This window comes from Brassica napus, chromosome A1 (assembly GCF_020379485.1).
Source record: "Brassica napus cultivar Da-Ae chromosome A1, Da-Ae, whole genome shotgun sequence".
Classification (NCBI taxonomy): domain Eukaryota; kingdom Viridiplantae; phylum Streptophyta; class Magnoliopsida; order Brassicales; family Brassicaceae; genus Brassica; species Brassica napus.
The window spans coordinates 26,639,131-26,667,105 of NC_063434.1; the positions used below are offsets into that span (position 1 = coordinate 26,639,131).

Here is a 27,975-nt window from a genome sequence, read left to right on the forward strand (position 1 = left end):
ATACAAAATATAGAAGTTTCAAGGCAAAGGCAACGCATGTTCTGGTTAGACTTGTCTTCGGAAAATATCAAAACCTAATACAAGAATACAAATTTGGGAACAAGACAATAGTACTTCTGTGGTACTCAAATAACTAGAATAATATTCTCTTTAAGAAAAAATCTTATCTTCTGTTAACGTGGCGGCTTATAACATGTGTTTTTTCACCAAATTTACACTCAAATAATAAAATAAAAAGAAGTAAGAAGAAAAATAAAATAAAAGCCGTTAAAATAAATATCGTTTCTGATTTTAATTTCATCAATATAATTAACACCCCACTCTTCACAGGAACATTCACCACTCTCACTCATCAGTGTCAAACAATGGCATCATCTATCAACGAAATATTCTCCAAAGATAATTTCAAGAAAAACAAGAAACTTGTTTTACTATCAGCTGCCGTAGCATTGCTCCTCGTGGCTGCCGTCACCGGAATCGCCGCCGGAGCTTCAAAAGCCAACGGAAACAGAAAAGAACCTCTATCACCGTCCTCTCACGCCGTGCTAAGATCCGCTTGCAGCTCCACGCTGTACCCTGAGCTCTGCATCTCCGCCGTGGCCACGTCTGGCGGCGTCAAACTGACGTCGCAGAAAGACGTCATTGAGGCCTCGCTTAACCTAACAACAACCGCCGTGGAACACAATTATTTCACCGTGAAGAAACTGATCAAGAACATGAAAGGACTGACTCCACGTGAGAAGACGGCGCTTCATGACTGTTTGGAGACTATTGATGAGACCCTTGATGAGCTTCATGAGACATTAGAAGATCTCCAAATGTATCCTAACAAGAAAACTCTGAGGGAACACGCCGGTGATCTCAAAACCCTAATAAGCTCTGCCATTACCAACCAGGAGACTTGTCTCGATGGATTCTCTCATGATGATGCTGACAAGAAAGTTCGTAAGTTCTTGTTGAAGGGTCAGGTATGTAAAAACATCCATTCTTTACCCATTACGGCTATCATGTGGAATTGCATAATAACTAAATATAAATACGTGAAATGTATAAGATAAGATCAGTATGAAAAAAATTGATTTAATTTAAAATTTTCAAATGTGGACAGATAAAATGCATTTGTTTTGGTTCAATAAATTTAGTATGGAATCTGAAATGGCTCAACATAACGTCACTATTCTGTTATTTCATCGCGGGGTTACGAATGAATGCGATGAAACAAAAATTATAGATAACAAGAAAACTAAATAAATCACACATCGCATCACATTACTTTGACAATTCTCTATGTTTTTTTGTCACAATACAATTCTCTATATTTTTATTGGTATTTACTTTCTGATAATGAAATGTTGTTAGCTAGTGCCTAGTGTTGGTAGAAATAGTTGCTATCAGTTGCTATTGGAGTGTATTTCATTCTAAAAATTTGTGATAACATGATTATTTTTAATAGGCATGTGCATTTTACCGGGACCCAAAAATCTGATCCAGAACCGACCGAAAATACCCAATCTGAAAACGAACAAAAAGTTTACAAATACCTATTAGATCTAAAATTTCTCTACCGGAAGAACCATAACCGAAAAAACCGACCGAATAGACCCGGATCCGAAAAGAACTGATCTAAATAGACCCGTCCCGATAAGAACCGATTCATACCCGATTTAAAACATGAATACTCAAACTATGATTTTTTGTATTCTATTTTCCATATTTTATTTTTATGAGTTAGTTGAAAATACTTTTTTTGTTTTTTTTTTGAAAAAAAAATAATTTTTTTTGTTAACAATCTTTGTTATTTTTTGTAGCATTTTTCAAGTAATACGATGTTTTAAATGTAGAATTTAAAGTTTAAAAATGTTTTATTTTAATTATTAGTTAAATTATTTTTGTAAAATTTTAGATATATGACATATTTTAACTAAATTTGATGGGGTTAGGGTATTGTATGTTTTTTTTAGATCATAAATATCCGAACCTAATCTAGACTCAAAAATTACAGGTATTTTATAGACACCAAACTGACCCAAACCCGTAAAAAACCAATCCAAACCAAAAATTTACAAATACCTATTGGATGAAATTTCTAGGACCCAAAAGAAATTGGTCCAAACCGGACCAGAAAGCCCAAGCCTAGTTTTTAAATAAAGTTTTATAACGAGATAAGTTATGTGTAGGTACACGTCGAGCATATGTGCAGCAACGCCCTAGCAATGATCAAGAACATGACTGATACCGACATAGCCAACTTCGAACTAAAAGCTAAATTGTCCTCAAACAACCGTAAACTCAAGGAGGAGAAGACTCCGGAGGCCGTAGATATTGCCGGCTCCGGAGAATTAGACGCCAAGGGGTGGCCTACTTGGTTATCCGCGGGAGATAGGAGGCTTCTTCAAGGGTCTTCAGTGAGAGCCGATGCTACTGTGGCTGCTAATGGTAGCGGTAAATTCAAGACTATTGCGGCTGCCGTTGCGGCTGCCCCGGATAATAGTAAAAGGAGGTATGTGATACATATAAAAGCAGGTGTTTATAGAGAGAATGTGGAAGTGTCGAAGAAAAAAAAGAACATAATGTTTATGGGAGATGGTCGGACAAGAACTATTATTACTGGAAATAGAAACGTCGTGGACGGTAGCACCACCTTTCACTCTGCCACCGTTGGTAAGCAACTTTATTTATTTATTTTTCTTTTTGAAAAATGATTTGAATTGGCCCTTGTTTCTGGTCGAAAATCTTTATTCTTTTCAAGTACATTAAATATTCACATGTAGATTCTAAGTCTTAGTAGCCACTACAACATATGATTGATGATTCGCACGTTTAGCCTAGTGACGAGATAAAGTAAATTTGAACTTGAATTGCCATAACTGAACAAAACGCTTTGTAAGACCTGGGTCATGTGCTGAGTGTTGATCCATCATTTTCTTGGCTTTTATTCTTATGCTTTTCTAGTTCACTTGTCGTGGATTGGGTTAATGGCTCATCCACTCGTGCAGAGAGCCTTTAACCCTTTTTTTTTTCTTGTTTAATTGTTGTTGACTTCTATCCGATCGTGTCCTTATTTACATTTGTTAAATCATTTCATTAAAGTACACATTAGTTATCATCACATCTCAAGCTGCATTTAATTTCTTTTCCACTTTTAAAAATATTTTATATGAAGATAAAAACTATAAATCCGTTTAACTAAAGTGATATTCCAGCAAAACAAGTTTTGTGTTTATCGTCCTTTTAACTAATGATGCCGTTAAACTAATTCATATTCTATTCCTGTGGGGTCCAGCTGCTGTCGGCGAGAGATTTCTAGCGCGTGACATCACTTTCCAAAACACGGCGGGTCCGTCGAAGCATCAAGCAGTGGCTCTCCGTGTCGGTTCTGACTTCTCCGCTTTTTACCAATGCGATATGTTAGCTTACCAAGATACTCTTTACGTCCACTCTAACCGTCAGTTTTTCGTCAAGTGCCTCATCGCCGGAACGGTCGACTTCATCTTCGGAAACGCCGCTGTCGTTCTCCAAAACTGCGACATCCACGCTCGCCGACCAAACTCCGGCCAGAAAAACATTGTCACGGCACAAGGAAGGACCGATCCTAACCAGAACACTGGGATAATTATCCAAAAATGTAGGATCGGTGCCACGTCGGATTTACAGCGCGTGAGAAGTCATTTTCCGACATATCTTGGTCGGCCGTGGAAAGAGTATTCACAAACAGTGATAATGCAGTCGGATATCTCGGACGTGATCCGACCGGAAGGGTGGTTCGAGTGGACCGGGACGTTTGCGTTGAACACTTTGACTTATAGAGAGTATGCGAATAAAGGAGCAGGGGCTGGAACTGCAAGGAGAGTGAAGTGGAGGGGCTTTAAGGTAATCACAGCTGCTTCTGAAGCTCAAAGATATACTGCTGGTCAGTTTATCGGCGGTGGAGGCTGGTTACGCTCGACCGGGTTCCCTTTCTCGCTTGGTCTTTAATTGAGATGTTATTGTTGTGAAGTGTACTGTGTATGTAACCTATATATTGTTGGTCGAATAATTGTTGATTTTATCAATAATTTAAACTGTGTTTGCGTTGTGTGTTTTCATTTCTTTTCTAGATCGTAGTATTGGAGATTAGTTGAGACTGATCACCATTTGATTCTTATACAAATTATTGTGAGTTTATAAATGATTTTGGCTATCTGAATTTCTCGAACCCGTCCATTATCTGATTTTTCACTGTATTTTTATCTAGAACATGTTGGGTAATGTTTTTTAATATCTGGATTACCATTTTATGTTTCTTTCATGTTGTTTTAGTTTTGATTCACGAAACGTACATTTAACCGAGTCTAAAATATTTTGAGCTTATCTATAATATTAAAAGAGAATGAGTTTTGAAAAATCTAATTATGTAAAATTACTGCACCCACTCATTTAACTAATAATATTATTAGGTATTATGGTCTACCTTATATTTGGCCGACCAATATCTTACCTTACTTTACTCCTAACAATAATTTATTATCCTTGTATTCATTACATGTCGCATATCCTATATATATTAATTGAGAAACATTACAATTTTTTTTTGTAACCATATGTCATCACTAAGATGATTCTTAAAATCATTAGATAAATATGTTGGACCATCTATTTATATAATAAGTTTTTACTAAACTAACCATAAATTCATTATTAATGTTTTTTAATATTTCCTTAAATAAAAGTTACAGAATTGCCTAATGTGGCTAAAGCCTATATGGTAATTAATGATTTTTAATAATTAAGATTTGATAAAAATTAGTATATCTTCTATCATATTTTTTAATTTTAAATTATTAAAATAAATTAAACAACCACATTAACCATATAATAAAAAAATTAAATTTTTCTGTATATGTTATATTTTGTATTTTTAAAAACAACTATAAATTACTAAAACTGTTAAAAATATCACATTCAAATTTTGTGATCCATGTTTTAATATTTTTTTATGACAAAATACAAATGATTACAAAATCATATAAGTAAAATGGCAATTCTCTCAAATAGTTTTTTTTTTAAGTTTTTTTGTCACAAAATAGTACTCAAGAAATAAATTGACCAAATTAACCTCTTTTTATTTTAAAAATTTTAATTTTAATTTATAATTTTTTAAAATTTGAAACTCTATCTCTAAAACTGCACCACTTAGTGCTAAACTCTAAGTCTAGATTAGCAAACTCTAGGGTAAAAACACATATTTACCTTTTAATAAAACTTATTTTGGTCATTTTTTTCATTGATGACTATTTTTGTGACAAAAACTTAAAAATGACTATCCTAAGAATTTCTCTAAGTTAAAAAGTCCAATTTAATTAATTATTAAGATTGGAAGATATATATATATATATATATATCGTTTTAGATTAAACTATATACCATATAAAATACATAAATAATTAAATTTCAAAATTTACTTTGAACAATTTTTTAATAAAAGCTTTGAACAAATATTGACAACTTAATTTTTAAAAGAATGTAAATTAGTAGAACTATTAATCAATGAAAATTTTGTTATCAATAATTTAAAAATTTTTGGTATAAAAGATACAAATGATCATAAAGTCATATGAGTATAAAATATCATTTAATAGATATTAATATTAAAAATATACTATAAATGTGCATATCATTTTAATTTAATTATATATCCTATCAAATAAAAAAATGTTGTTTGGATTAATAAAATTGATTTATATGTTCGTACCAATTTAATTATACATATAATAGTTACTGACTTTTAATCATTTAATATTTATTTCTTATTTTATAATATGTTAAAACATATAATACATTATATATATAATGTTCATTCCGCGCAAGGCGCATCTTAATCTAGTGTTTTAATATTATCATATGAAATCGTATGTGGTTTAATGTAGGACCTATACTTTAATAGTTAAACAATCGCATGTGGTTTCAGTGACCTATCTTACATAGAGATTATTGTTTTTCATCTCCAAAAAAAAATGAATCTCAGTTTCATGTTTTTTTATATAAATAAAACTTTGATCAAACATTCAATTTTCCATTCAGAAGCTTAGAACACATAATATTTTGTCCAACTTAAAATTATAATACTGATCAAAATTATCTGAAATCCTAAATAATATAATCTGGTTAAAATAATAAAATTAAATCATATCAATAAATTTATAAAAATGTTTAAAACTATAAAAAATATAAATACAAAACAGGTTAAAAGTATATAATATTAAAAATAAAATCAGGGTAAAATAAGTTAAACAAACGGGTTAAATAAATAAAATCATGCATGTCAGAATTATATGAAATATTCAAAAATTTAGTCTTATTTATAATTACAAAAAACTATCCTAATTACTTTGACGTTTGATAAGAAGCTATCCTAATCACTTTAAAGCTCAAAACGACACCGTCCTCGTCCAAGCGAGTCATTTAACCAAATACGGTACAATCACCTTTATGATTAGAGGGAAGTGGAGGGATTTTAACCTATTGATATGTGAAACTGGATTCCCTTAGCAGTAAGCTTTATCAGATATTCAGATCTGTCGGTGACCAAAACCAATCCACCGGAAGAATCCCTATAGTCGCAATCACCGATATAATAGCGTCTGAAAGACGGTGAGATAAGTGAAGCTGGAGCCTTTGAAAGATCTCATGTTTTGCGTCCATGGAAAACACGAAGACAGTTTCAGAAAGTGAGAAGAATCTCAGGCTTCACCGCTGTCAAACAAAGGGGAGAGACGGTCTCCATCTCCTCGATTCTTTAGAATAGGGCTGCCCATGATTCCATGAACTCGGGCCGCGAAAACACCCAATTCTAGAGTCCAAACATGTGATACACAAGAACAGATCAAAGCCCATCAATGAATTTCAAATGAAACGGTGTGTTTGGATGTCTTGGACACATGTCACGCTCTCAAGGCATGATTTTCTGACGTGTCATCCTATGTGGCGCCTTAAAAAAAGAGTAAAACATTGTTTTATAATAATATATATAGATATAGATGTATATAACTAGAAAAATATTATTTATAAAACCCTATCTTTTTTTTCATCATTTCACACGAAAAATAGCGTAGACTATTTGTGAATTTATTGCTTTTTGATTTTAATGATAAGAGCTAATTAATTACAGTAATTTAGAAGTTAAAACCATATTGAAAGCCATATGAGGTTGGATGAACACCTAAATAATCAAATATAACTGCAAAAAAATATTCGGGACAATGATGGTGTAGTATTTTGGAAGGATTTGATAGTTTGATGGGAGCAAAAAATAGTAGAGTGTGTCAATTACCCCTTCATTCGGAAATAGAGGCGCTCATTTGGGCAATTGAATATATGAAGAATTTAAGACAGTATACTGTTACTTTTGCAACTGATTGTTTTCAGTTGGTGAAGATGGTTTATGAACCTGAAGAATAGCCCGCATTTGCAAGTTATCTGTAAGATATCAAGATCCTGCAAAGAAGTTTCCACAGCTCAGAGCTCATCCATACCATATACCAAGGACGCTTAATTCAAGGATGGATAGTCTAGCACGTCGTGCAAGAAAGCAACTCTTGTTTGTAGTCCATATGGATGCGGAGCTACCAATTTGGTTTACAGAGTCTATATGAGTTTGTTCTGTTGTTACAAAAAAAACTGCAAAAAAGTATGTTATAAACGTCTTTCTGAAACTCATTTTCTCGTCTACTGAAGAATACACAATTGGTTCGCAATTTTTAAGATCAATTTATAGGACTATTGGTCATGGAATTAAACATATAAATCCAAAATAATCTCAATATATTCTGCATTTTCATTTGATTTTCTTACCATAACAAAATTTTCATATTTGCTAAAAATGTCATATTTGGGTAAGATGTCTTTGAAAATGATTACTAATTTTTAATTGGACATTTTTCATATCATATCATATATGTTTATTTATAGATGATTTGAAATGTAAGTATTAATTTTTTGAATATATATTCTATTAAATTTTATGGAATGTAGGATATGTAGTCGAATGGTTTTGGTCCCATCTCGTTGTCAAATTTCTTATACTAACATTACATTATGTATTTGATTATTTATTTATTTTTATTTTTTGGTTTTATTATTTTAAAAAAAAAATAACAACAAACTTTGACCAAAAAAGAAAAGAAAATATCAACAATCATACCATAAGAAATTTGACTATGAGATCACGAGACCAAAATGATTTGAATACATATCCTACATTCCATAAAATTGCACCAAATCATATATAAACATAATATAATTTAATGAGATATATAAAATCATGATTTTGATCCACGTCTTGTAAGTATTAAAAGTGGTAACTTGGAAATTTTTTGAACATCTCTTTATAAATAAATTGGTATAAAAATGCAATCCGATATATGTGATTTGTATATAATTATTCTAAGAGTCTAACTGGTGACCAAAGAATGAAACGGAATAATGCATTTCTTGTTATTCCTAATTTTTTTTATCATTTATAAGAAAATTTTTTCCCTTTTCATTCGTTCTCATTTCTTTTATTCTAGAGAAATATAGAACAAATTTGTTCCTCACTAAAATTTATAAAGCATAATTTTCCTTTTCATTCCTCTAATTTTATTCATCTGTATTTTTTTCCTATTCATTCCTAGTGTTCCTATAATGGTCACCAGTTAGATCCTAAATTTATCAATTGAAAGGCAAAAAATATTTTTTTTCTTATTACTAATTTAATGTTCTCTAGTTTTATGACATTTTGACTCTAGTTTAATTATAAGACTAGGATAAGACCTGCGCCTTGCGCAGGATGAGTTTATATAAAATTTATATATTTAATCAAAATAATATTTTTGACCATATACAATATTTTTTTACCTTTTTGTTGATTATATAATTTGTTTCTAATGGACTACCTCATTTTTGTAAAGCGTTTTGGATCTTTGATGAAATTTTGGTTCAGTTTCATTTTAGTTATTTGGGTTTTTGGTTTAGTTTAGTATCCGTTCAGGCATTTAGAAAGTCTGGTTTGGTTATTTGGTGTTTTGGTTCGGTTTGAGTAACAAATTTGAGACCAGCTTATTTTTGAAGTAATTTTGGAATCCTTTTCGGTTCGGTCCGAGTAACAAAGTTGGGATTTTTTTTTGTTTTCGAATTAATTTAGATAATTTAAATATTTTAGATAAAAAGTACTCTAGTAATTTATTTTTTAGGTATTTCGACTTATAAATAACATTTTAAAATTATTTGATTATCTTAAAACTACATAGAGTTAATATTTATAAAAATATAAAGTATATTATAGAAATTCGGATACCCATTTTTTTGGTTCGGTTTCGATTCGATTTTTCGTTTCTAAAGATATATAATCACTCTTTTTATAATTGATAGGATCCAACGCAAACCAAACCTCGTTTTCTTATTCAATTTTTGGTTCTAGATAAATGTGCTCATGCTTAAGAATGCTAATCACGTTAGGTATTTATATAGACAGATGAACTTGTACATAGGGAGCCATGTACGCTGTCGTTGGTTAGTTTCCATTAGTTAGAATACAAATTAATGCAGTATGACAGAGAGAGATGGCTTTCTCACACACCCTTTTTATATAGGATTCAGACAGTATATAATGTCATTTTTTTTCTTAAGATTCAACTATTTATTAAAGAAAGTATATTTACCGTAGAACATGCACATATGCAATATTTAGTGAATAAGATATACGACCAAGACAAAATTACATTTATGTCAACACTACGTGGGATAAATGTGCATTCTGAATTTAAAAAAAAAAGTTCCATTATATAAATTTACTTTCTCACGTTTAGAAACTCCCACATAGCAAGAATTAACATTAAATGTTGTAACTTTATATGAAAAATCACATATTTTAGATCCTTTTTAACATCACACACTTTTAGATTTAAAATTTTAATTATGTCCACTAACTGGTGCAGATATTTTAATTATGTCCATTAACCGGTGCAGATAGGATCAGATTCGTCGATATTTTCTTCACCGATGTGATCATATTCAAAGCTCACCTAGTTATTCTGTGTAAGTAATGGACTTCACTGGTTAATCTGAGGACATAATTAGTTGCCTCTTCAAAAATATCTTGGAGACTGAATGGTTCATCCTACTATATAAAAGGGACTAAATTCAAGGCTTTTGAGACTATCCACCTCAGCCAAAATATTCTCATCTAAAAAGAATTAAAAATAAATATCATTTAGAAAATAATTAACTAACATACAACTTTTGATATTTCTAGAAATTTCAAATTTGTAACTGCTAATTTATTAATAGAATCATATATCTATATTGAATTATGTTATATTTTAATAATTAGACTTTAAGGGTAAATAAATTATTAATTTATAATATATATAATTTATAACATTATATTGTAGTTATAAATAAAGAGAAAATAACCGGGAAGGATGAAGAAGCTCATGTAAAATTATGTAATTAAAATACTATATAAAAGGGACTAAATTCAAGGCTTTTGAGACTATCCACCTCAGCCAAAATATTCTCATCTAAAAAGAATTAAAAATAAATATCATTTAGAAAATAATTAACTAACATACAACTTTTGATATTTCTAGAAATTTCAAATTTGTAACTGCTAATTTATTAATAGAATCATATATCTATATTGAATTATGTTATATTTTAATAATTAGACTTTAAGGGTAAATAAATTATTAATTTATAATATATATAATTTATAACATTATATTGTAGTTATAAATAAAGAGAAAATAACCGGGAAGGATGAAGAAGCTCATGTAAAATTATGTAATTAAAATGGTAAAATGGTGAGTATGATGAGGTGAATCTAAGAAAATTTGTTGTACAAATTTAAAATAAAATATATATTCACATAAATAAGTCAATATTTGTTGTTTTTTTTTTGGTAAGATGTTAAGATTATTATTTTCTAAAAGGTTACACTGTTGTTTTTAAACAACTTATTACAGTAAGGAAACAAAAACAACCAACAACAACTCAAGGTAAAAAAAGCCTTAAGGAAGTCTTATACAAGAAATATAAAAAGAAGTAGAGAAGATGAGAAAGAAGAACTTACCGGGTAAGAGAGGAGACGGTCACGCATCATACGGTCGAAAGAGGCAAGGATGACTGATGAAGGTGAGGAGACATGACTGAAAGTAGAGCTTGATGACTGGAGTAGCATGTGCATCTACGTTGACGCGAGGTTGATTGATCTAGGCTGCAACAGAGTGTAGATCAGCCGGAGGAGAAATCCAAACTTCAGCAGCAAAAGGCTCCCATATCAAGCGAGAGAAAGAGCACTCAAAGAAGAGATGATGGTGAGTCTCTATTTCCAGATTACAAAGAGCGCACGTTCCTGAGACATTTAATCCCCAACGCCTCAAGCGATCCTTGGTTGGCAGTCTTCTCCGCAAAGCCAGCCATGATATAAACGCATTACGTGGAATATGTTCCTTGAACCAAATATTCTTGTGCCAATATGTATTGTTGATAGTGTTTATATTCTTTTCTGACATTAGTATCCATATTTTTTGATAAACTGATCCAAAGAGATTAGTTTGTGGAGCTAACCAAACGAGGATTATAGTGTTTACTTTGGAAAAAGTAATAGGTTGAATGATAGATGGCGTGCGTGCCTTTTCACATGGAAATCTGCACATATATTAAAATTATAAGTTTTGAATCATAGAGAAAATATAGTGTATATGACTGAAGTTGGTACATTCCGAAACTAAAGATGGCTGAAATTCTTCTTTGTCAAAATGCATAGATGTGAATCTTATATGAATAGAGTTCTACATTGCTTATAGCAGTGTAATAAACTCCGTGTGTAAAGGAGAAAAAATGTTATATAAGTGAAAACAAAAATTATGATTTTTTTCTTGTGCCTATAGGCTCTTCGCAATTTGAAGAAGAAAGAACATATTGTGTGAAAATCTTTGGCTCGGTCAAATTTTATCCAGTTGTTTACAAAACTGTTGTTATATGATTCATGTCATTTTTCAGTGTTGATTTAAAAGCCCAAAAAACCTATCTATACTGACTTTTTTATATTTTTTCTGTGATTTGAATTTAAAAAGAGATAAAACTTTCGATAAGTTATGTAAACTCAGAACAAGTATTTAGCTTTAGAAAGCATTTACATGTTTCAAACTTATAATATATACATATATAATGTTTAAAATTATGCATATAAAACCTGTGTAAAATGTGTCTGAATATGTTTCTCTTCTTTAATGTGTTAATCGTACTATATATAATATTATTTTAAAATTTCAAAAAGTTTATGTCACTATCACATACAAAAAACCATCAATAAAAAATATAATTCTCCATCTACAACAAAAAAATGAAAAATTATTAACATATAAATTTAAATTAAGAAAAACTAACATTGGAAAAACAAGAAGTTAATATAAAAGAAAAAAATTAACAAATAATATTATAAATAAAATAAATTTATAAGACATAATCCGCGCGAAGCGCGGAAAAAATCTCTAGTTTTTCCAAAAGCAATAGATCCAAAACATCGCTAATGAGTGTAGTCACAAGACAAAGATACACCTCCTGAGTTACTGCTGCTTCTAAGTGCTGAAGTATTATGAGCTTGATAGAATTAGTTTTCAAAGTTCATAGTTACTGCTGCTACCAAGTCCATATTTTTTTTATAGAGAATGTGACTCTTTTACCTACAAACACAAAAAAATGCATCTGTGTCTAATGGATTCAAAGCTTATGCCTTTGAAAAAACACATACCAACGTTCATACACATAGATGAGGACAGTTCAGCACAATCCCGTCTTTTTTACACAAATATGGTGCATTCTACAAACAATCAAAATACAGATAAATATTTATAAGCAAGTTAATACTTTTCCCAAATCGTTTCAACAGTTTGAACATATATCGAAAAACATGGAAGATCTTGATTCTTAGCTCGAAAAAAATATATTTACCAAGTAATTAGCAATCCCACAAACAAAGATCAAACTTGCAACGTCGAGCATCAATTATATAAACGCTCCTTCCCTGTCCCCAACTCCTTCTCCAACCATCTCTCCCTTTACACGCACCTCTCCCACTCCTCGCACCTCCATTAGACCCACAGGCCACAACATGTCAAAGCCCTCGAATCTCTCAACATCCCCACCGTCCCCTGCGACCACCGTCCCTCCTCCAAACCCCTACCACCGTCATAACCTGTGACGCCAGCTCCCAGTTCCGCCTCGTAACCTCCATCTCCTTCACAACATTCAGAACTCTCTCCACATCTCTCGTCTCCCTCTCTTTCCTCAACTGTCTTTCTCTCTGCTGACCACATCGCCTCCTTAATTCACTCCACTCATTCTTTGCCGCCGCAACTCCCTCTTAGAAACCTAATGCGTCTCTTTGTTAATATTCTTTTAAAACTTCGTTTATAAGGTGTTAATCGTATAACAAAGTCTTCCTAGTTAATATGACGTTCCCTAGCAAATTGAAATTGGACTAACTAATTTTTCAATCGATTCTAATCATGACACATCAGCAAAATTAGGTTCTACTTAAACGCCACCTCAGCAAGTCTAAAATGTAATTAGTACAAAATTAAGGTTACATCTTTTTAAATGATCCTCAATTAATATATAGGGGATATTGTCTCATTTCGTTCACTATCTTCTTTACTATTGTCGACCTTCCTCCTTCGGATTGATCAGCATTTGATTCCTATACAAATGATTGAGAGTTAAAAAATATTTTTTTTTGAAAAAGTTTAAAAATGATTTAAGCTATCTGAATTTTCCGAACCACTCCGCTATCTAAATTTTCCACTGTTTTTTATCGAGAACATGTTGAATAATGTTTCTTTCGGTCATGTGATTTTGTTTTAATTCACGAAATTAACATGCTTGATATTTTTCAAAAACTGAACATTTTGAAATAATTTTGACATATAAATATTGAAACGTTCTAAAATAAAATTACAAATATATGTGAATGATAGACTAACTATTTATTATAATAACATTTCTTGATGGCAAAGTGCATTTCTTAAGTTTTTATTTTGGGTTATTAACTTAAGGATATTGAATCCCTGCTGGTGTATTCTTTTTCCATATTTGTTTACTAATTCTCATTGTTTAGAACTCTTTATATAGAAGGCTTAATAGTACAATCCAGCGTTAAAAAAAATGATTTTGAATCCATCACTGAAGTAATTCCAATTACAATATGTTTCCTTGCATCATCACTATTTGCATCCATAGCAAAAAAAATTGTTCTTAAAAAAGACAACTTGATTCGCAATGTTGACTGATTCAAAGATGTGGATGCCAATATAAATTTAATGGGGGTTGTGTGTTTGTGTTTAAAATGAAAAGAGCATACTTATAAATAGATTTATTTTTTGGGATTTTGCTATAGTAAAATCACATACTTCTCATAGCATAGGTAAAATAAGGAATTTAGTAGATCAATGTTTTACATAATACCAACAACAATGCACATGTTCGTGGAAACAGTTTTGTGGATATGTATATGAAATTCTTCAACACAGCCGGACTGAAAAAAAACAAGCGGTGGCCTTTCACTCCAAGTGTAGTCACTCCGTCATGTACCGCTGCACGTACCAAGGATTCCAGGACACGTGTTGCAACACACGCCGGCAACCAACTCTACCGTGAATGTTATATTATCGGAATTGTTGATTTCATCTTTGGCTATGCAGCAGCTATCTTTCAGAGCTGTAATATCCTGACACGAAAGTCTCTTCCAAATAAAATCAACAACGTACAGCGCATGCTGCCTCGGAACAGTGTGTCAAGTCTGGCTTCGTGATTTTCAACAGCACAATCATGCCATAACAAGGTCCAACACTTTTAGATGCCTTACAAACTTTTAACAACATATATTTACAATTTTTTTCTAATATATATATGTAAAATATAAGATATCACAAAAAAAAATTAAACTAATTCAACTTTTTTTTTGTCACTGAACTAATTCAACTTCATTAATCTACTAATAATAGCAATCCCAATTAATTCCAAAAGTTGTGAATCCACTTATGTTGAAAGGTTGTGTCTTTTGTAAAAAATGTTTAAAAGGATGTGTCTTTTACAAAAATGTTGGAAGGTTGTGTCTTTTCTAAAAATTGATTGAAAAGTTGTGTCTTTTACAAAAATGTTGGAAGGTTGTGTTTTTTCTAAAAATTGTCTAAAGTTTGTGACTATTCGTATATATGTATCTTTTAAAAAATGAAAAATTGTGACTATTCTTATAAGTATCTTTGCAAAATAACTACATTTAAATTGGAAAAATACGACTATTCAAATTGAAGAGTTGTAACTATTCAAATTGAAGAGTTGTAACTATTCAAATACATTTTAAAAATCTATAAATAGTCTCTACCATGTATTTCTCAAAACTAATAATAGCAATCCCAATTAATTCCAAAAGTTATGAATCCACTTATGTTGAAAGGTTGTGTCTTTTGTAAAAAATGTTTAAAATGATGTGTCTTTTACAAAAATGTTGGAAGGTTGTGTCTTTTCTAAAAATTGATTGAAAAGTTGTGTCTTTTACAAAAATGTTGGAAGGTTGTGTTTTTTCTAAAAATTGTCTAAAGGTTGTGACTATTCGTATATATGTATCTTTTAAAAAATGAAAAATTGTGACTATTCTTATAAGTATCTTTGCAAAATAACTACATTTAACTTGGAAGAATACGACTATTCAAATTGAAGAGTTGTAACTATTCAAATACATTTTAAAAATCTATAAATAGTCTCTACCATGCATTTCTCAAAATATAATTTTCATTAATCAACTAATAATAAAATGGTGGCAAAAAAAAGTTCTAAACAGTTACATAGATACAAACTTTTAGAAGACATTCAAATGAAGAGTTAAAAACAAAACAAAAATTTAGGAAAATTTTTACGTGTTTGGATAGCTAAAAATCCAAAACGAAATAATGAAATCATTAGTCTTAATTTTTTTATATTAGATGAAAAGGTTTGCCTATCACACATACAAATTTGTTTATATATGTTCATGTTATTGCCGTGTTCTTCTTCATACGTACTGTTGCTATTGTAAAACAAACCAACAAACCCGTAAATAATAAGATCACATTTTAGTTTATATATGAATGTTTATGTAAACTATTTTATTATTTTATTTGATTTTGGTTGCAGAATGCAACAATTGTTCGTTCTATTAATAGTTAATTTGGAAAACAACAGAAAATTATAAAATTTCAGACCATCGGTTCCAGTTACGTATTAATGATCAGTCAACAATTGAGTTTATTAATGATGCAGAAGTTTCAATTGAAAGGTCTCTTTGAGTTCTGCTATCGTGCATGGGCTAAATACATATGACGTAAGAAGGAAACCTTAGTAATATATTTATATATCTATTTGAAGGAATATTGATGCGCGTGTTGTGTTGATGTTTGCAGCATTGATGAAGAGAAGGTTCCTTCAATTAGCTTTGAGATGCAAGAAGGAGCTCCGTACAATGTTTTCAGCTGCATACTTGTCTTCGCACCTCCGATCTACGTATACACATCTCTCATCTCATCAATTTATGATAATAATTAGATTAAAAATATATGACTCTCCACTGAATTATGAATCGCTAAGTCTATTGCTTGGCCGTCTTGAAGGAAGTTACTGCCGGTTTAAACATCATGGGACGTAGGTTAACGTCCTTTTCTTCTAATTTTTTTTTCTTTGCAATCAACATTATTTTCTTAAACATTTATACCTATCTCAAACCACATAAATTTTGTTCTTCTCTTAGAAAACTTCATGACCAATTACTCAGTCTTCCGAGAAATTACACAGCCAGCACAAATCGATTACGATCATGACGGTAAGTGCAGCGGGGACTTATTTCACAATTTCATTCTATTGATAAAGCCGAAGAAAAGCCGAAGAATCACAACGAAAAGGTGTATAGGAGCAGCGATGTTTCAGAAGGTTGCAGTCTTCTCAGTCGTCGGATTCTACATATGTTAAGCACTAACCAAAGTGAACGATAGGAAGCTAACCGAGATCAACTGAATACAGCGATCATGGCAAATAAAGATTTCGAGGACGTCAAAAAAGACAGCAACGTGAACAGTTTAAGGTTTTTGGGTTTGTTCTTCTGACTTTTTCATACATCCAAAGCCATATACAAAAAATTCCAAAATAGTGAAAGAGACAAAGATAAACCGAGATTGCATGGGTAATCTGTTTAAGGGTTCAACTTCACCTCAAATGTTCCAATCGAACTGTCGATTAAGCCTGAGAAGAAGAACAGAAAAGACAGAAAAAAATTCAGAGATATACCGAAATTTCCAAACCAAATAAACTTTGAAAGAGAGAAATATAAACAAATAGAGACAGAGAAACAAAACAGCAAAATAAGACTCAATCGGAAAGACGCAAATACCATGACTAAAGAGTAATTGTTCTCAATTAATCAAACACAATAATGGTTCTCAATAAAGCAACATTCACACGGGAAGCTATTAACTTTAAACTTAAAAAAATAGATTGAAAGTTTCAGAAGATTTGCCCTCATAAACGATGTTTCAACGATCGTGAATGTTGATGGCAACTGCAATGATCATGAATCGTAGATGATGGGGAAATAAAATTTGGTTAAAATTTGATTTAACAAAAAATCACATCAGGGATAAAAAAAAAATGAAAAAGGAACGGTAGAAAAATGGTAACCCAATATAAACAGAGGAAGAGATGCCAACAATGGGTCACAACTCTCCATTAATGGACACAATGCTTCACTGCTGACACAAAGGTTCGGTAGCGTCGTCTTTATCCAAACAAAAGGTAAGTCTCAACCCTTGGATTAATAGGGTATGCTAATCTCAACAATTGGTTAAATTCTATTTGTAAAAAGATGACATCACCTAGAAAAAATAGAGCCTTTGGATTAAATTACAAAATCCATCTAAGCCGTCAAATCTTAAACATTTTTTCCCTATAAAAAAGGATGACATCATCGGATCTTAAAATTTAGCTTCCTAATTAATATTAAAAGTTGTGTCTTTTCACAAAAACTAAAATATATTAGTTTTAAAAATGGTGTGTTTTTACATATTATAATATACGCTCACCATTTCTAAATAAATGTCGATTTGACATTTTTCATACAGATTAGGAAAATGGCGGAACCATATATAAGTTGTTATTAGTTAAATCTCTTTGACTAATAGTATTTGAGATAAATAAAATTATTTATAAAATCAATACAGTTTTCAATTAATTTTTAGATGAAAGTAAGTATAATTTGCATTGTAAAATGACATTTTTTTATAACAAGAAAAAAGATTAAAATGACACTTATTATGAAACAGATGAAGTATTATAAAGGTATGTCTTTTCATAAAAATAAATGAACTCTATTAGTTCCAGAAATTGTGTTTCTTCATTATAAAAAAGTTAAAAAAGTTATGTTTTTCACCAAAAAATTGAACTCTATTAGTTTCAAAAGTTGTGTTTCTTCGTTGTAAAAAAAGTTATATCTTTTCACTAAAAAACTAAACTCTATTAGTTTTAAGAGTTGTGTCTTTTTATGTAAAATAAACTCTATTAGTTTTATGTTGTAACTTTTCATCATAAAAATAAATTAGTTTAAACGTAGTTAAAATATCTCAATAGGTGTTTGTCTACAATTAATAGTTTTAAGAGTTGTGTTTTACCGAAATGTATTAGTTTTAAGAGTTGTGTTTTACATTACCAAAAAGTATCTTTTCATGAAAAACTGTACTCTATTAGATTTAAGAATTGTGTTTCTTCAGTATAAATAATTGTGTCTTTTCATACAAAAAAAACTGGGCTCTATTAATATTAAGAGTGATATCTTTTCATTATAAAATAAATTAATTTAAAAATAATTATAATATTTCAATAAGTATATTTTTATAATTATTGAGTTTTAAAGAGTTGTGTCTTATCATTATAAATGATAACTTATTTTTGTAACACATTTATTTCTTTAAAAGACATTGTAAACGGGTTTTTATAAAAGATTATCTTATAAAATATGGAATATCTATTTTTATAAATGAGTTCTCGTGCGACATCGCACGGGTTCCTTACCTAGTAATTATTAAAGATAATTTTATAAAGTTAATTGTATAGTAAGATTTGTTAATATTATCACCAACATTTAAACTATAATCAGTCATAATTACTAAAATCAGTTGTTAATACAACATCTCACATTTAAAAGACAATAATTTTTCTTATATTTTATATATTTTTTACTTATATTTTATATAAATTTTACTTATATTTTTAATAATTTTTACTTATATTTTTAATATGTTTACTTACATTTTATATAATTTTATTAAGTTTATAAACTTAAATTGTATTTATTTGATAGTAATAATAATAATAATAATCATAAAAATATTAGTATTATTTATATAACTTTTATTAATAAATATATTATGTTTTCTTGTATTGTATGCACTAAACGATGGTTTGTGTGGTTTGTCCTCTGAGCCGGCTCTGTAACTTGGATGGCCTTGGAAGCCGTTTGCAATGGTTCTTGTTATGAAGATGTTTTTAGGAGACATGGTTGAGCCGAGGAGTTGGATCACATGGAACCCTAGGACGTTGAGGTATGGAGAGTACAAGAACACTGGAACTGGCTCGTTGAGGAAAGGGAGGCAACTAATGAGAAAACGCTTACGTCTCTTATCCAAAGGCTTACCCAAACTAGATGAAAGGAGTTTCCCGTACTGGTTTGGTCCTGACGACCAGAAGTCTCTTCTAACATGTCAGTGGATTCCCAATGTCACGGTGGCGAGTGATGGAACAGGGGATTTTCTAACCATTAGCGAGGCCGTGGTGAAAGTTCCCGAAAGCGGAAATTCCAAATTCGTGATCCACGTCAAGGGAGGGCTCTACCGTGAAAACGTGATCTTGCCGCCAAAGAAGAGCAATGTGGTTATGTTTGGAGATGGGAATACGAAGACCATTGTCTCCGCTGGCTTGAATAGGCTGGACAATCCTCTGTTCACAACGTTTCAGACAGCAACTATCTGTAAGTCTACAGCTAATTTCTGTGTTAGTTCATTTGATCCGTTAACTCCTGTCTTTCGGTTTGGTTCCAAAAGCCTTAAATTTGTGTTTACGTTAGTGTTGGTTCATTGTATACTCAAGTAATTGTCGTTCGGTTAGGTTTTGTTTTTAGTAATTTTGTAAGTCCCAATTTACTTTAGTGTTGGTTCACTAGGTTCCTTTTTACTCAAGTAATTGTTCGTTATGTTAGGTTTTGATTTTGGTCATTTTAAATTCTGATACGTTAGTGTTGGTTTGTTAGATTCCTTTTTACTCAAGTAATTGTTCGTTATGTTAGGTTTTGATTTTAGTCATTTTAAATTCTGATACGTTAGTGTTGGTTCGTTAGATTCCTTCTTACTCAAGTAATTGTCGTTCGGTTAGGTTTTGTTTTTGTAATCTTTAAGTCCTGATTTACTTTTAATGTTGGTTTACTAGATTCCTTCTTACTCAAGTAATTGTCGTTCGGTTTTGTCATTTTAAACTCTGATACGTTAGTGTTGGTTCGTTAGATTCCTTCTTACTCAAGTAATTGTCGTTCGGTTAGGTTTTGTTTTTGTAATCTTTAAGTCCTGGTTTACTTTTATTGTTGGTTTACTAGATTCCTTCTTACTCAAGTAATTGTCGTTCGGTTTTGTCATTTTAAACTCTGATACGTTAGTGTTGGTTCGTTAGATTCCTTCCTACTCAAATCCTTTCTTGTTGTTTGGTTGTTACTTTTACAGCGGTTCGTGGAAGAGGTTTTGTGGCAATGGATATGAAGTTCGTCAACACCGCCTGACCGGAAAAGAACCAAGCGGTGGCTTTTCATTCCATGTCTACCTTCTTCGTCATGTACCGGTGCACCTTCGAAGGCTTCCACGACACGTTGTACGCACACGCCGGCGACCAATTCTATCGAGAATGTGATATCGTCGGAACCGTGGACTTCATCTTCGGCTATGCAGCTGCCATCTTCCAGAGTTGTAACATCCTCTCAAGCAAGCCTCTTCGGAATCAAATCAATACTATTACAGCGCAGGCTGCCTCGGATCAGTTTGCCAAGTCCGGGTTTGTGATTGTTAACAGCACCGTTGGTCCATACCTAGAGGAACATTTCACAACATATCTTGGAAGGCCGTGGAAGCCGTTTGCGACTGTTCTGGTTATGGAGACGTATCTCGGGGACATGGTTGAGCCTAGAGGCTGGATCGCCTGGAACAAGGAAGCACCCCCTACGACGCTGAGGTATGGAGAGTTCAAGAACTCTGGACCGGGTTCGGGTCTGGGAAGCCGTGTAAACTGGACCGGGTATGAACCCAGTATGACGGAGGAAGAGGCGCAGAAGTACTCGGTTGATACCTTCATCAACCAAGATGGTTGGTTGAACCAAACTTGCATCCCTTATGACCGTTATGTATGATCGGTGTTCTAGCTCTGTTATGACTTTTATGTAATGGTTTGAAGTAATAACTAATAATGTATTGTGTGATCTTGAACTTTCAGTGAGAATCATTCTCGGAATCCACTTTAACGTGAGGTTACATTGTGATCTTGAGGGATTACACTTAGGACTTAGTTTCTTGGATTGGATCTCTCGGCAAACACTCTTACTTGTGTTCATCGATCTCTCTCTTTCTCGTGATACCCTTTAACCTAAAACATAAAGCCTATTTTATATCCAAACAACAAGAGGTACTTTGGGTTAATCTTGGTGAGAAAGCACACTGCCTTACTCCTTCAGATCACATTTTTGAATCTTTGACATCATTACTTCTCCCATACTCTGCATCTTCGCATGGGTTTATCGCCAACTTGTATTTCCTTTTTAGTCACTCTTTTGATCTTAGAGTCTCATCAATGCAAGAGTAGTTTCTTAATGAACTGAAACATCAAACCTTCTCTCTAGTTCAGAAACTTCGAACCACTTGATAAACCTCTTTGATCCACCCACAGCCACAACCCAATTGCCTTTGCGTTGCCTTGCCAGAATGTTCCTGATGGATCTGTGTAGTACCTGTAGAAAATTGACTTGTTTAACATTGTTGTATCCCAAATTTTTTAACTTACATCTTACAATCTGGTAGAAAATGATATAAGCTAGACGAGTAACAACTTTCAGGCTGGGTCCATTTTCATCATGCCCATCAAAGAGTAGGGATGGATGTATGTTTATGGAAGCTATCATATTAATATCATACTCAATCTGAAACAGACGACCTTTCGGGGAGAAAAGGTATCGACTTCTCTGTCATACTCAGTCCTTTTGGAAACAAAAACCCAAAATTCTCATATGATCATCAGCTTCATACTCTTGAGTAACAAACAAGTTAGGTTTAGATGAACAGTTGGGCCTTGAAATGGGCTTACACATCTTAAGTCAGATTGTCTATTCTTTAGGAGAGATGCAACTTTTCAGATGCATAAGTTTGCAGAGAATCTTCCCAATGATAAGTCAATATTTGCAAAAAAATAACAACTAGAGAGTTGAAATATTAGACGTGAGAGTTGGCATGTACGGATTGAAGAAAATTGATTGGTTTTTAAGATATGTACTTAGTAATAACTGTCACATCTCTTATAATTCGTGAAACGTTTCTTGATTAGTATTGTATGCAGTGCCGGTCCGGATTCCTCAGGCGCCTAAAGCGGACTAAACATATGTTGCCCCTTAACTATAAATAAATTTTACTCTATTTTAAACATATATATAATCAAAAAAATATCATATTTCATATACTATTAAAATTTAAGCTTTTTAAAAAAGTACAAAACATCAAAACACTATTTGCAGCTCATTTTATATGTTTTTTACCTTCATATTTGAAGTTCTTGTGGTTGATTGATTTCTAATACTACTATAATAGTATTTTCTATGAATACAAAGAAGCAAAAGAACAAAATATATAATCTATTGATAGAGCAAAACATATAATAAAATACGCTAATATCAACTTCACAAATTATTATTTTTCATAGATTTTCAAAATATTAAAACCCTATGATAGTTTTTAATTTGTTGAATTTCATAAGTTTTTAACAAAACTACAAAAAAAAAAATTAAAAAGAAAGTAAGAAATTTGAGAAAAATGTACCTGAAACTTCCATGGAGCTATTTTGGCAAAGACAATCAATTACGATACAGTGGAACATGAGCAACCGGTAGTTTTAATTAATTGTTATAATATTTGTTATTTAAACAATAATTGTAGCAAAATAGAAATAAATGAAAAGAGAGATGGGGGAAGATAAATCATTCTTTAATAAGTAGTTGTTATAATAGGCATAATAAAAGGAAAGTTGGAATAGGTAACATATTCTTCCGTAATGTCTTAAGTAGTTGTTATTCACTTATTCTCATAAAAATAAATCAGGATAAGAAAAAGTGGTACTGTGGTTTCGAACCTCTAACCATTATAACAGAATCACAAGAAGTGCAACCACTAGACTAAACTCAATTTTTATAAATCTTGGTGCCCCTAAAATACATATTATTTGTGGCGCCCAAAGCCCAAGTTTTATGGGCTTTAGCCCAGCCCTGATTGTATGGCATATGTTTATTGGTATATATGAATGCACAAGAACGTCCCTGCATGCAACGTTATAGTGCCTTGAATATAAGCTCAGTGAAAACAAGAAAAGAAAGAAGCACAAATGGCCGTTGTTTCATTTTGGTTGTTCCCAAGGCCGTCTTGTCTAAAAATTCCTTTCACATGATAGGGATATAAATTCAGAAGCAAAAATGATGTACGTTAATTTGAAAATCTAACACTACTAAAAGCCGAATACGCAGAGCATACAGCGTGCCACGTCAGATTTTTTATTCAGGCCAATCAGATTCTTTTGCTTTGCCACGTCAGACTCACGGTTTTTCTCCGTCTAAAGTCGACTAATATTTCGCGGGCTTCGTTATTACGCTTTGGGCTTTATGTGATTTCACTTTGGGCTGCGGGGTGTTTTGTGTTTGCGACAAAAATCAGATCCGATCTCGAAGGATGACGATTCTCCTCACCCTCATCACTTCGTTTTCTCGGATTGAAGAGCAACGAGTCGTAGAATCAATCGATTCAATCCTCCGCAATCAATACTTTCGTTTCAAATCCCTGCAATTCATGCGTGCATTCAGCTTCACACCGTCGTGGTCGTTATTTTGCTCCGTCACCTGAACCTCCACGATTCTTCTTCTCTGTCACCGGAGTCCGTAGTTCGAGTCGTCGTGGTCTCAGTCTCGCTCCCGAGCTTCTCCTCCATCGCCATGGCTTAGGTTCAGTCTGCTACTTTCCACCATGAGAGCGCCGGTTCAAGCTTCACCATCGTGCTCAGCCTTCGCCGTCGTCGGGATCAGTGACCCTGTTGCGGATCGGAATGAGGAAGAACGACAATGGTGATTTCAGCACTATTTGCAAGTCTGGTCCTTCACATTTCCATTGCTTTCACTTCTGCCCCCGGACTTTTGATATTACATAAATAACCCCAAATCAACCTCCGTACTTTTGATTGTGCATGTCTATGTTTACAGGTGCAGAAAAAGCTCTAAGGTAATAAATCATTTGCTTGTGATCTTATCATTTTTATAAGCAATTGTTAGTCCTCTGTAATTTGTATAGCCCTTTATAGATCCTATGTATATTTTTATAGCCCTTTCTCTGAATCACGTCAGTTATTTTTGTGTATAATGAGTTTTTAATATATCACCTCTTTTGTTACTTGAAACTTAAAGGTGGTCTTCTTCCGCTTGAAGTTCAGACACTAAGCCAACAGAGTAAAGAAACTGAAGCAAGGTACCAGAAGAGCAAGGATTGCAACAAAAAAAGTCAACGCCTTGCTTCAGTTAAGAGTTTCATACAAATAATAGTTTAGGATCTTTTCTGATTCCATTTTATTCTCTAAAAAACCAATGCACATGTACATGTAGAAAAGGTAACTCCACAATGGTTACTCTAGCTAATCAAACATTGTAATCCATTTGCAGGCTTTCCTCCCAACAATTGGCTGTCGTATACAAGCTGTAATCTCACATTATTATTTTTTCTTCGTCAAGCAATCTAGCATTGTTTATGACAAAAAAATTGTGAAGATTTTTTGGCATCACTGTTCAAGACAAGGAGGGCATAAAGAAATCGTATGGCATAACTCATGGGGTCTCAATACCAGATTGGTAATTGTTTAATCTTAATGTGATATATTTAGTTGAATATATGTAAGTAAAGCCATATATATGCACAATGCCGTTGAAGATGGATGAGGGATGGAATGTTGCGAGTTCAGGTTCATGCTAACTGCCGTCTCAGAAGGATTTATTTTGCTGAACGTCTCTACTCAGATGAAGAGCTTCCTCCGGAGTTCAAACTCTATCTCCCAGTGCAGGTTTGTGTCTCATAGTTTAGTCACTACTTTACTATCTTCTCTCTTTCTTGCATGATTCGTTTTACTTACAAGACTTTGTTCAACTGCAGAAAGCATGAGTGTGTTTCTGCCGTTGTCTTGGAAACTACTTTAGATAGACCTAAAGCATCTTAGGTGGGAGGTTCAGGATGGCTTGTAGCATCCATGGTATTAGGAATTTGCCATCAAAGCCGAGAACACAATTATAGAAATGTACCTTAGATTACATACAGAAAGGATATTTTACTGCCAATGACCCGCTTGGCGCCGTCTAAGGTGTTTCTGAGCAGCGTTGCCACTGTCATTAGGCCTACACCACCAGGGATACCATTAGAAGCTTCTGAAAAATCAACATCACCAACCAACCGATATCCTGATTTCATATAAAATTTTGATTATAGAATTTCTATAATATTCTCAATCAAAAATATAAGAATAATAATAAATTTTGAGTTCTAATTCTCTTAAATTTGATTGACAGAAATAGTTTAAATTTTTAATATTTATCTGAAGATTTTTATTTTTATAATCAGTACCATCATATATGTATACACTCAAATAAAAATAAAAAATCCCTATGCTTTGTTATCATTATTTTTCTCCTTTCTTACGTTTAATTTCACATTTGAGCTGATGGATTTGGCAATTCACCTTTTAGAGAATACTGAGTCGTCCCCATAGTGTGTAATTTGTCAAGGTCTCTACCATACATAAAACGGAGGATCTAGACTACATACTCATCCTTTCTACAACCTGAACTAAGAAAACAATTTCTTTTTGTCTGACATATTAATAGTCTACTAGGTGATTTTTGCACTAGGTGTAGAAATAGAAGTTTCAATATTTAAAAATAGAATTTTATTAATTTTAAGGTTTATTATTTAATTACAATTTAATTTTAAATCTTCATTTAACTATATGCAAAAGTTAAGGTAAGATAAATACTTTTTATTCAAATTTATATGTAATAATACATATGTTTTTGTTCAAATAATAATATATATGAATATATTTTAAATTATAATCTTGAAAAGGTATTTATTTATTTCTTTTGGTTAAAATATATTAAATCAAATTCTATAATATTAAAAGAATTTTTTTGTTAGATATATAATTGTTCAAATAAAAAACTAAATAATATTTTAAAATTTGTAGATATTAAAAAGAAACTAATGATATTGAGATTATAAAATTACAATTTAAAAAAAACTGCATAAAATGTTGAATAATTTGTAGTAAAAATTACATAGTATATTAAAAAAATTAAAATAATAAAAATATTTTTGTTCCTTTTTTTGAACAGCATTTTTGTTCCTACTATTGTATTATTTATTGTTATATTAATGATGATTTATATGTTATTAACATATTTTAAAAAACTTACCAAAAATATAAATCAACATTAAATATAAATATATATGCCACAACTAAATTTAAAGCATGCCATCATAGTTAAAATAATGTGTCAGCATTTTCTTTTCCAAAATCAATATAGTAATGACACATAGCAAATTACTTCTCAAATAATGTTTTGGAGATTTAATCTGTAAATTGTGCTATTTAAAGGTTACCGGTTTTCTCAGTAAATCATCCCAAGACTCTCTTCATTTCATCAGGATATTGAGAAGTAACATACCAAATACTGAAATCGATGTTGCAAAATACTAATATTATTTAGGATATTTTGTTCTAAATTTCTTTCTCGCATGGCAAGAAAATAATGACATGATTCTTACAACACATCTCATGACCATTGTATCTTCAATCACTGTATTTCAATTGTTCCTAATTTCACCACCACTTTCTGAAGAAAGATAAAAAAAAATCGATATATATACTAATTATATAATGAAAATCCAAGGATCAATGCAAAAGAGAACCTAATTTTCAATAGCGTAAGTAAAAATTTATCGTTAGTAGAAAAATGAAAACTCAATTATTCTAAAGTTTAAATTAGTTGCCAATTTAATAGTTGTTTTCATATGAACCTCAATCAAAAATATAAGAATAATAATAAATTTTGAGTTCTAATTCTCTTAAATTTGATTGACAGAAATAGTTTAAATTTTTAATATTTATCTGAGGATTTTTATTTTTACAATCAGTACCATTATATATGTATACACTCAAATAAAATGGTAAAAACATAAATTAAATTAAAAATTGTAAAACAATCCGGGCGTAGCCCGGAAAAAGCCCTAGTATAATTAATAATCCTTTTTTTCTGAACAACCATCTTTCGTAAATTTAAAAACTGGATCTAGATCTAAGAAGAGATCATATTAATTACAAAGAGTAGCTTTTGCCAAAAGATCCGCAGGCCCATTAAACTTTTTTGGGATAAAAGAAAAAACGCAGAAAATAAACAAAGTTGATAAAGCAACGATATCCGATATCCGAGAGAATTCCGGTTTGTTTATCGAAGTGATGGTTCTGATGAGCATGAGATAGTCTGATCGAAACCAGATTTGTGATAATAACATAATTAACTTTCCAAATGAAAATATATATTCACAAAAGATTAAATAC

General features: G+C 31.7%; 4 protein-coding genes and 1 long non-coding RNA gene across 5 annotated transcripts; 4 read left to right on the plus strand and 1 right to left on the minus strand.

Moving 5' to 3' along the window:
- Positions 1–298: 298 nt before the first annotated feature.
- Positions 299–4,085, plus strand: LOC106367762 (pectinesterase/pectinesterase inhibitor 3-like). The gene is made up of 3 exons (XM_048739488.1): positions 299–968; positions 2,178–2,661; positions 3,284–4,085. Exons 1-3 carry the CDS (start codon positions 366–368, stop codon positions 3,973–3,975), a joined length of 1,779 nt encoding a protein of 592 aa, XP_048595445.1. The 5' UTR covers positions 299–365; the 3' UTR covers positions 3,976–4,085.
- An 8,715-nt stretch (positions 4,086–12,800) lies between these two features.
- On the minus strand, positions 12,801–14,908 carry LOC125577753. The gene is made up of 2 exons (XR_007316137.1): positions 12,973–14,908; positions 12,801–12,841 (listed from the first exon to the last, which is right to left on the minus strand). It is a non-coding gene; the product is annotated as an uncharacterized LOC125577753 (long non-coding RNA).
- Positions 14,909–19,593: 4,685 nt separating this feature from the next.
- On the plus strand, positions 19,594–20,863 carry LOC106367753 (pectinesterase-like). The gene is made up of 2 exons (XM_013807594.2): positions 19,594–20,065; positions 20,808–20,863. The coding sequence occupies exons 1-2, from the start codon at positions 19,594–19,596 to the stop codon at positions 20,861–20,863; spliced, it is 528 nt and encodes a 175-aa protein (XP_013663048.2).
- A 33-nt stretch (positions 20,864–20,896) lies between these two features.
- LOC125578583 (pectinesterase 3-like) lies at positions 20,897–21,484 on the plus strand. The gene has a single exon (XM_048741752.1). It carries the CDS (start codon positions 20,897–20,899, stop codon positions 21,482–21,484), a length of 588 nt encoding a protein of 195 aa, XP_048597709.1.
- Positions 21,485–24,426: 2,942 nt separating this feature from the next.
- Positions 24,427–26,037, plus strand: LOC125578595. Its single transcript, XM_048741790.1, has 6 exons — positions 24,427–24,472; positions 24,581–24,599; positions 24,823–24,892; positions 25,034–25,219; positions 25,330–25,428; positions 25,518–26,037. Exons 1-6 carry the CDS (start codon positions 24,427–24,429, stop codon positions 25,524–25,526), a joined length of 429 nt encoding a protein of 142 aa, XP_048597747.1. The 3' UTR covers positions 25,527–26,037.
- The last annotated feature ends 1,938 nt before the right edge of the window (positions 26,038–27,975 follow it).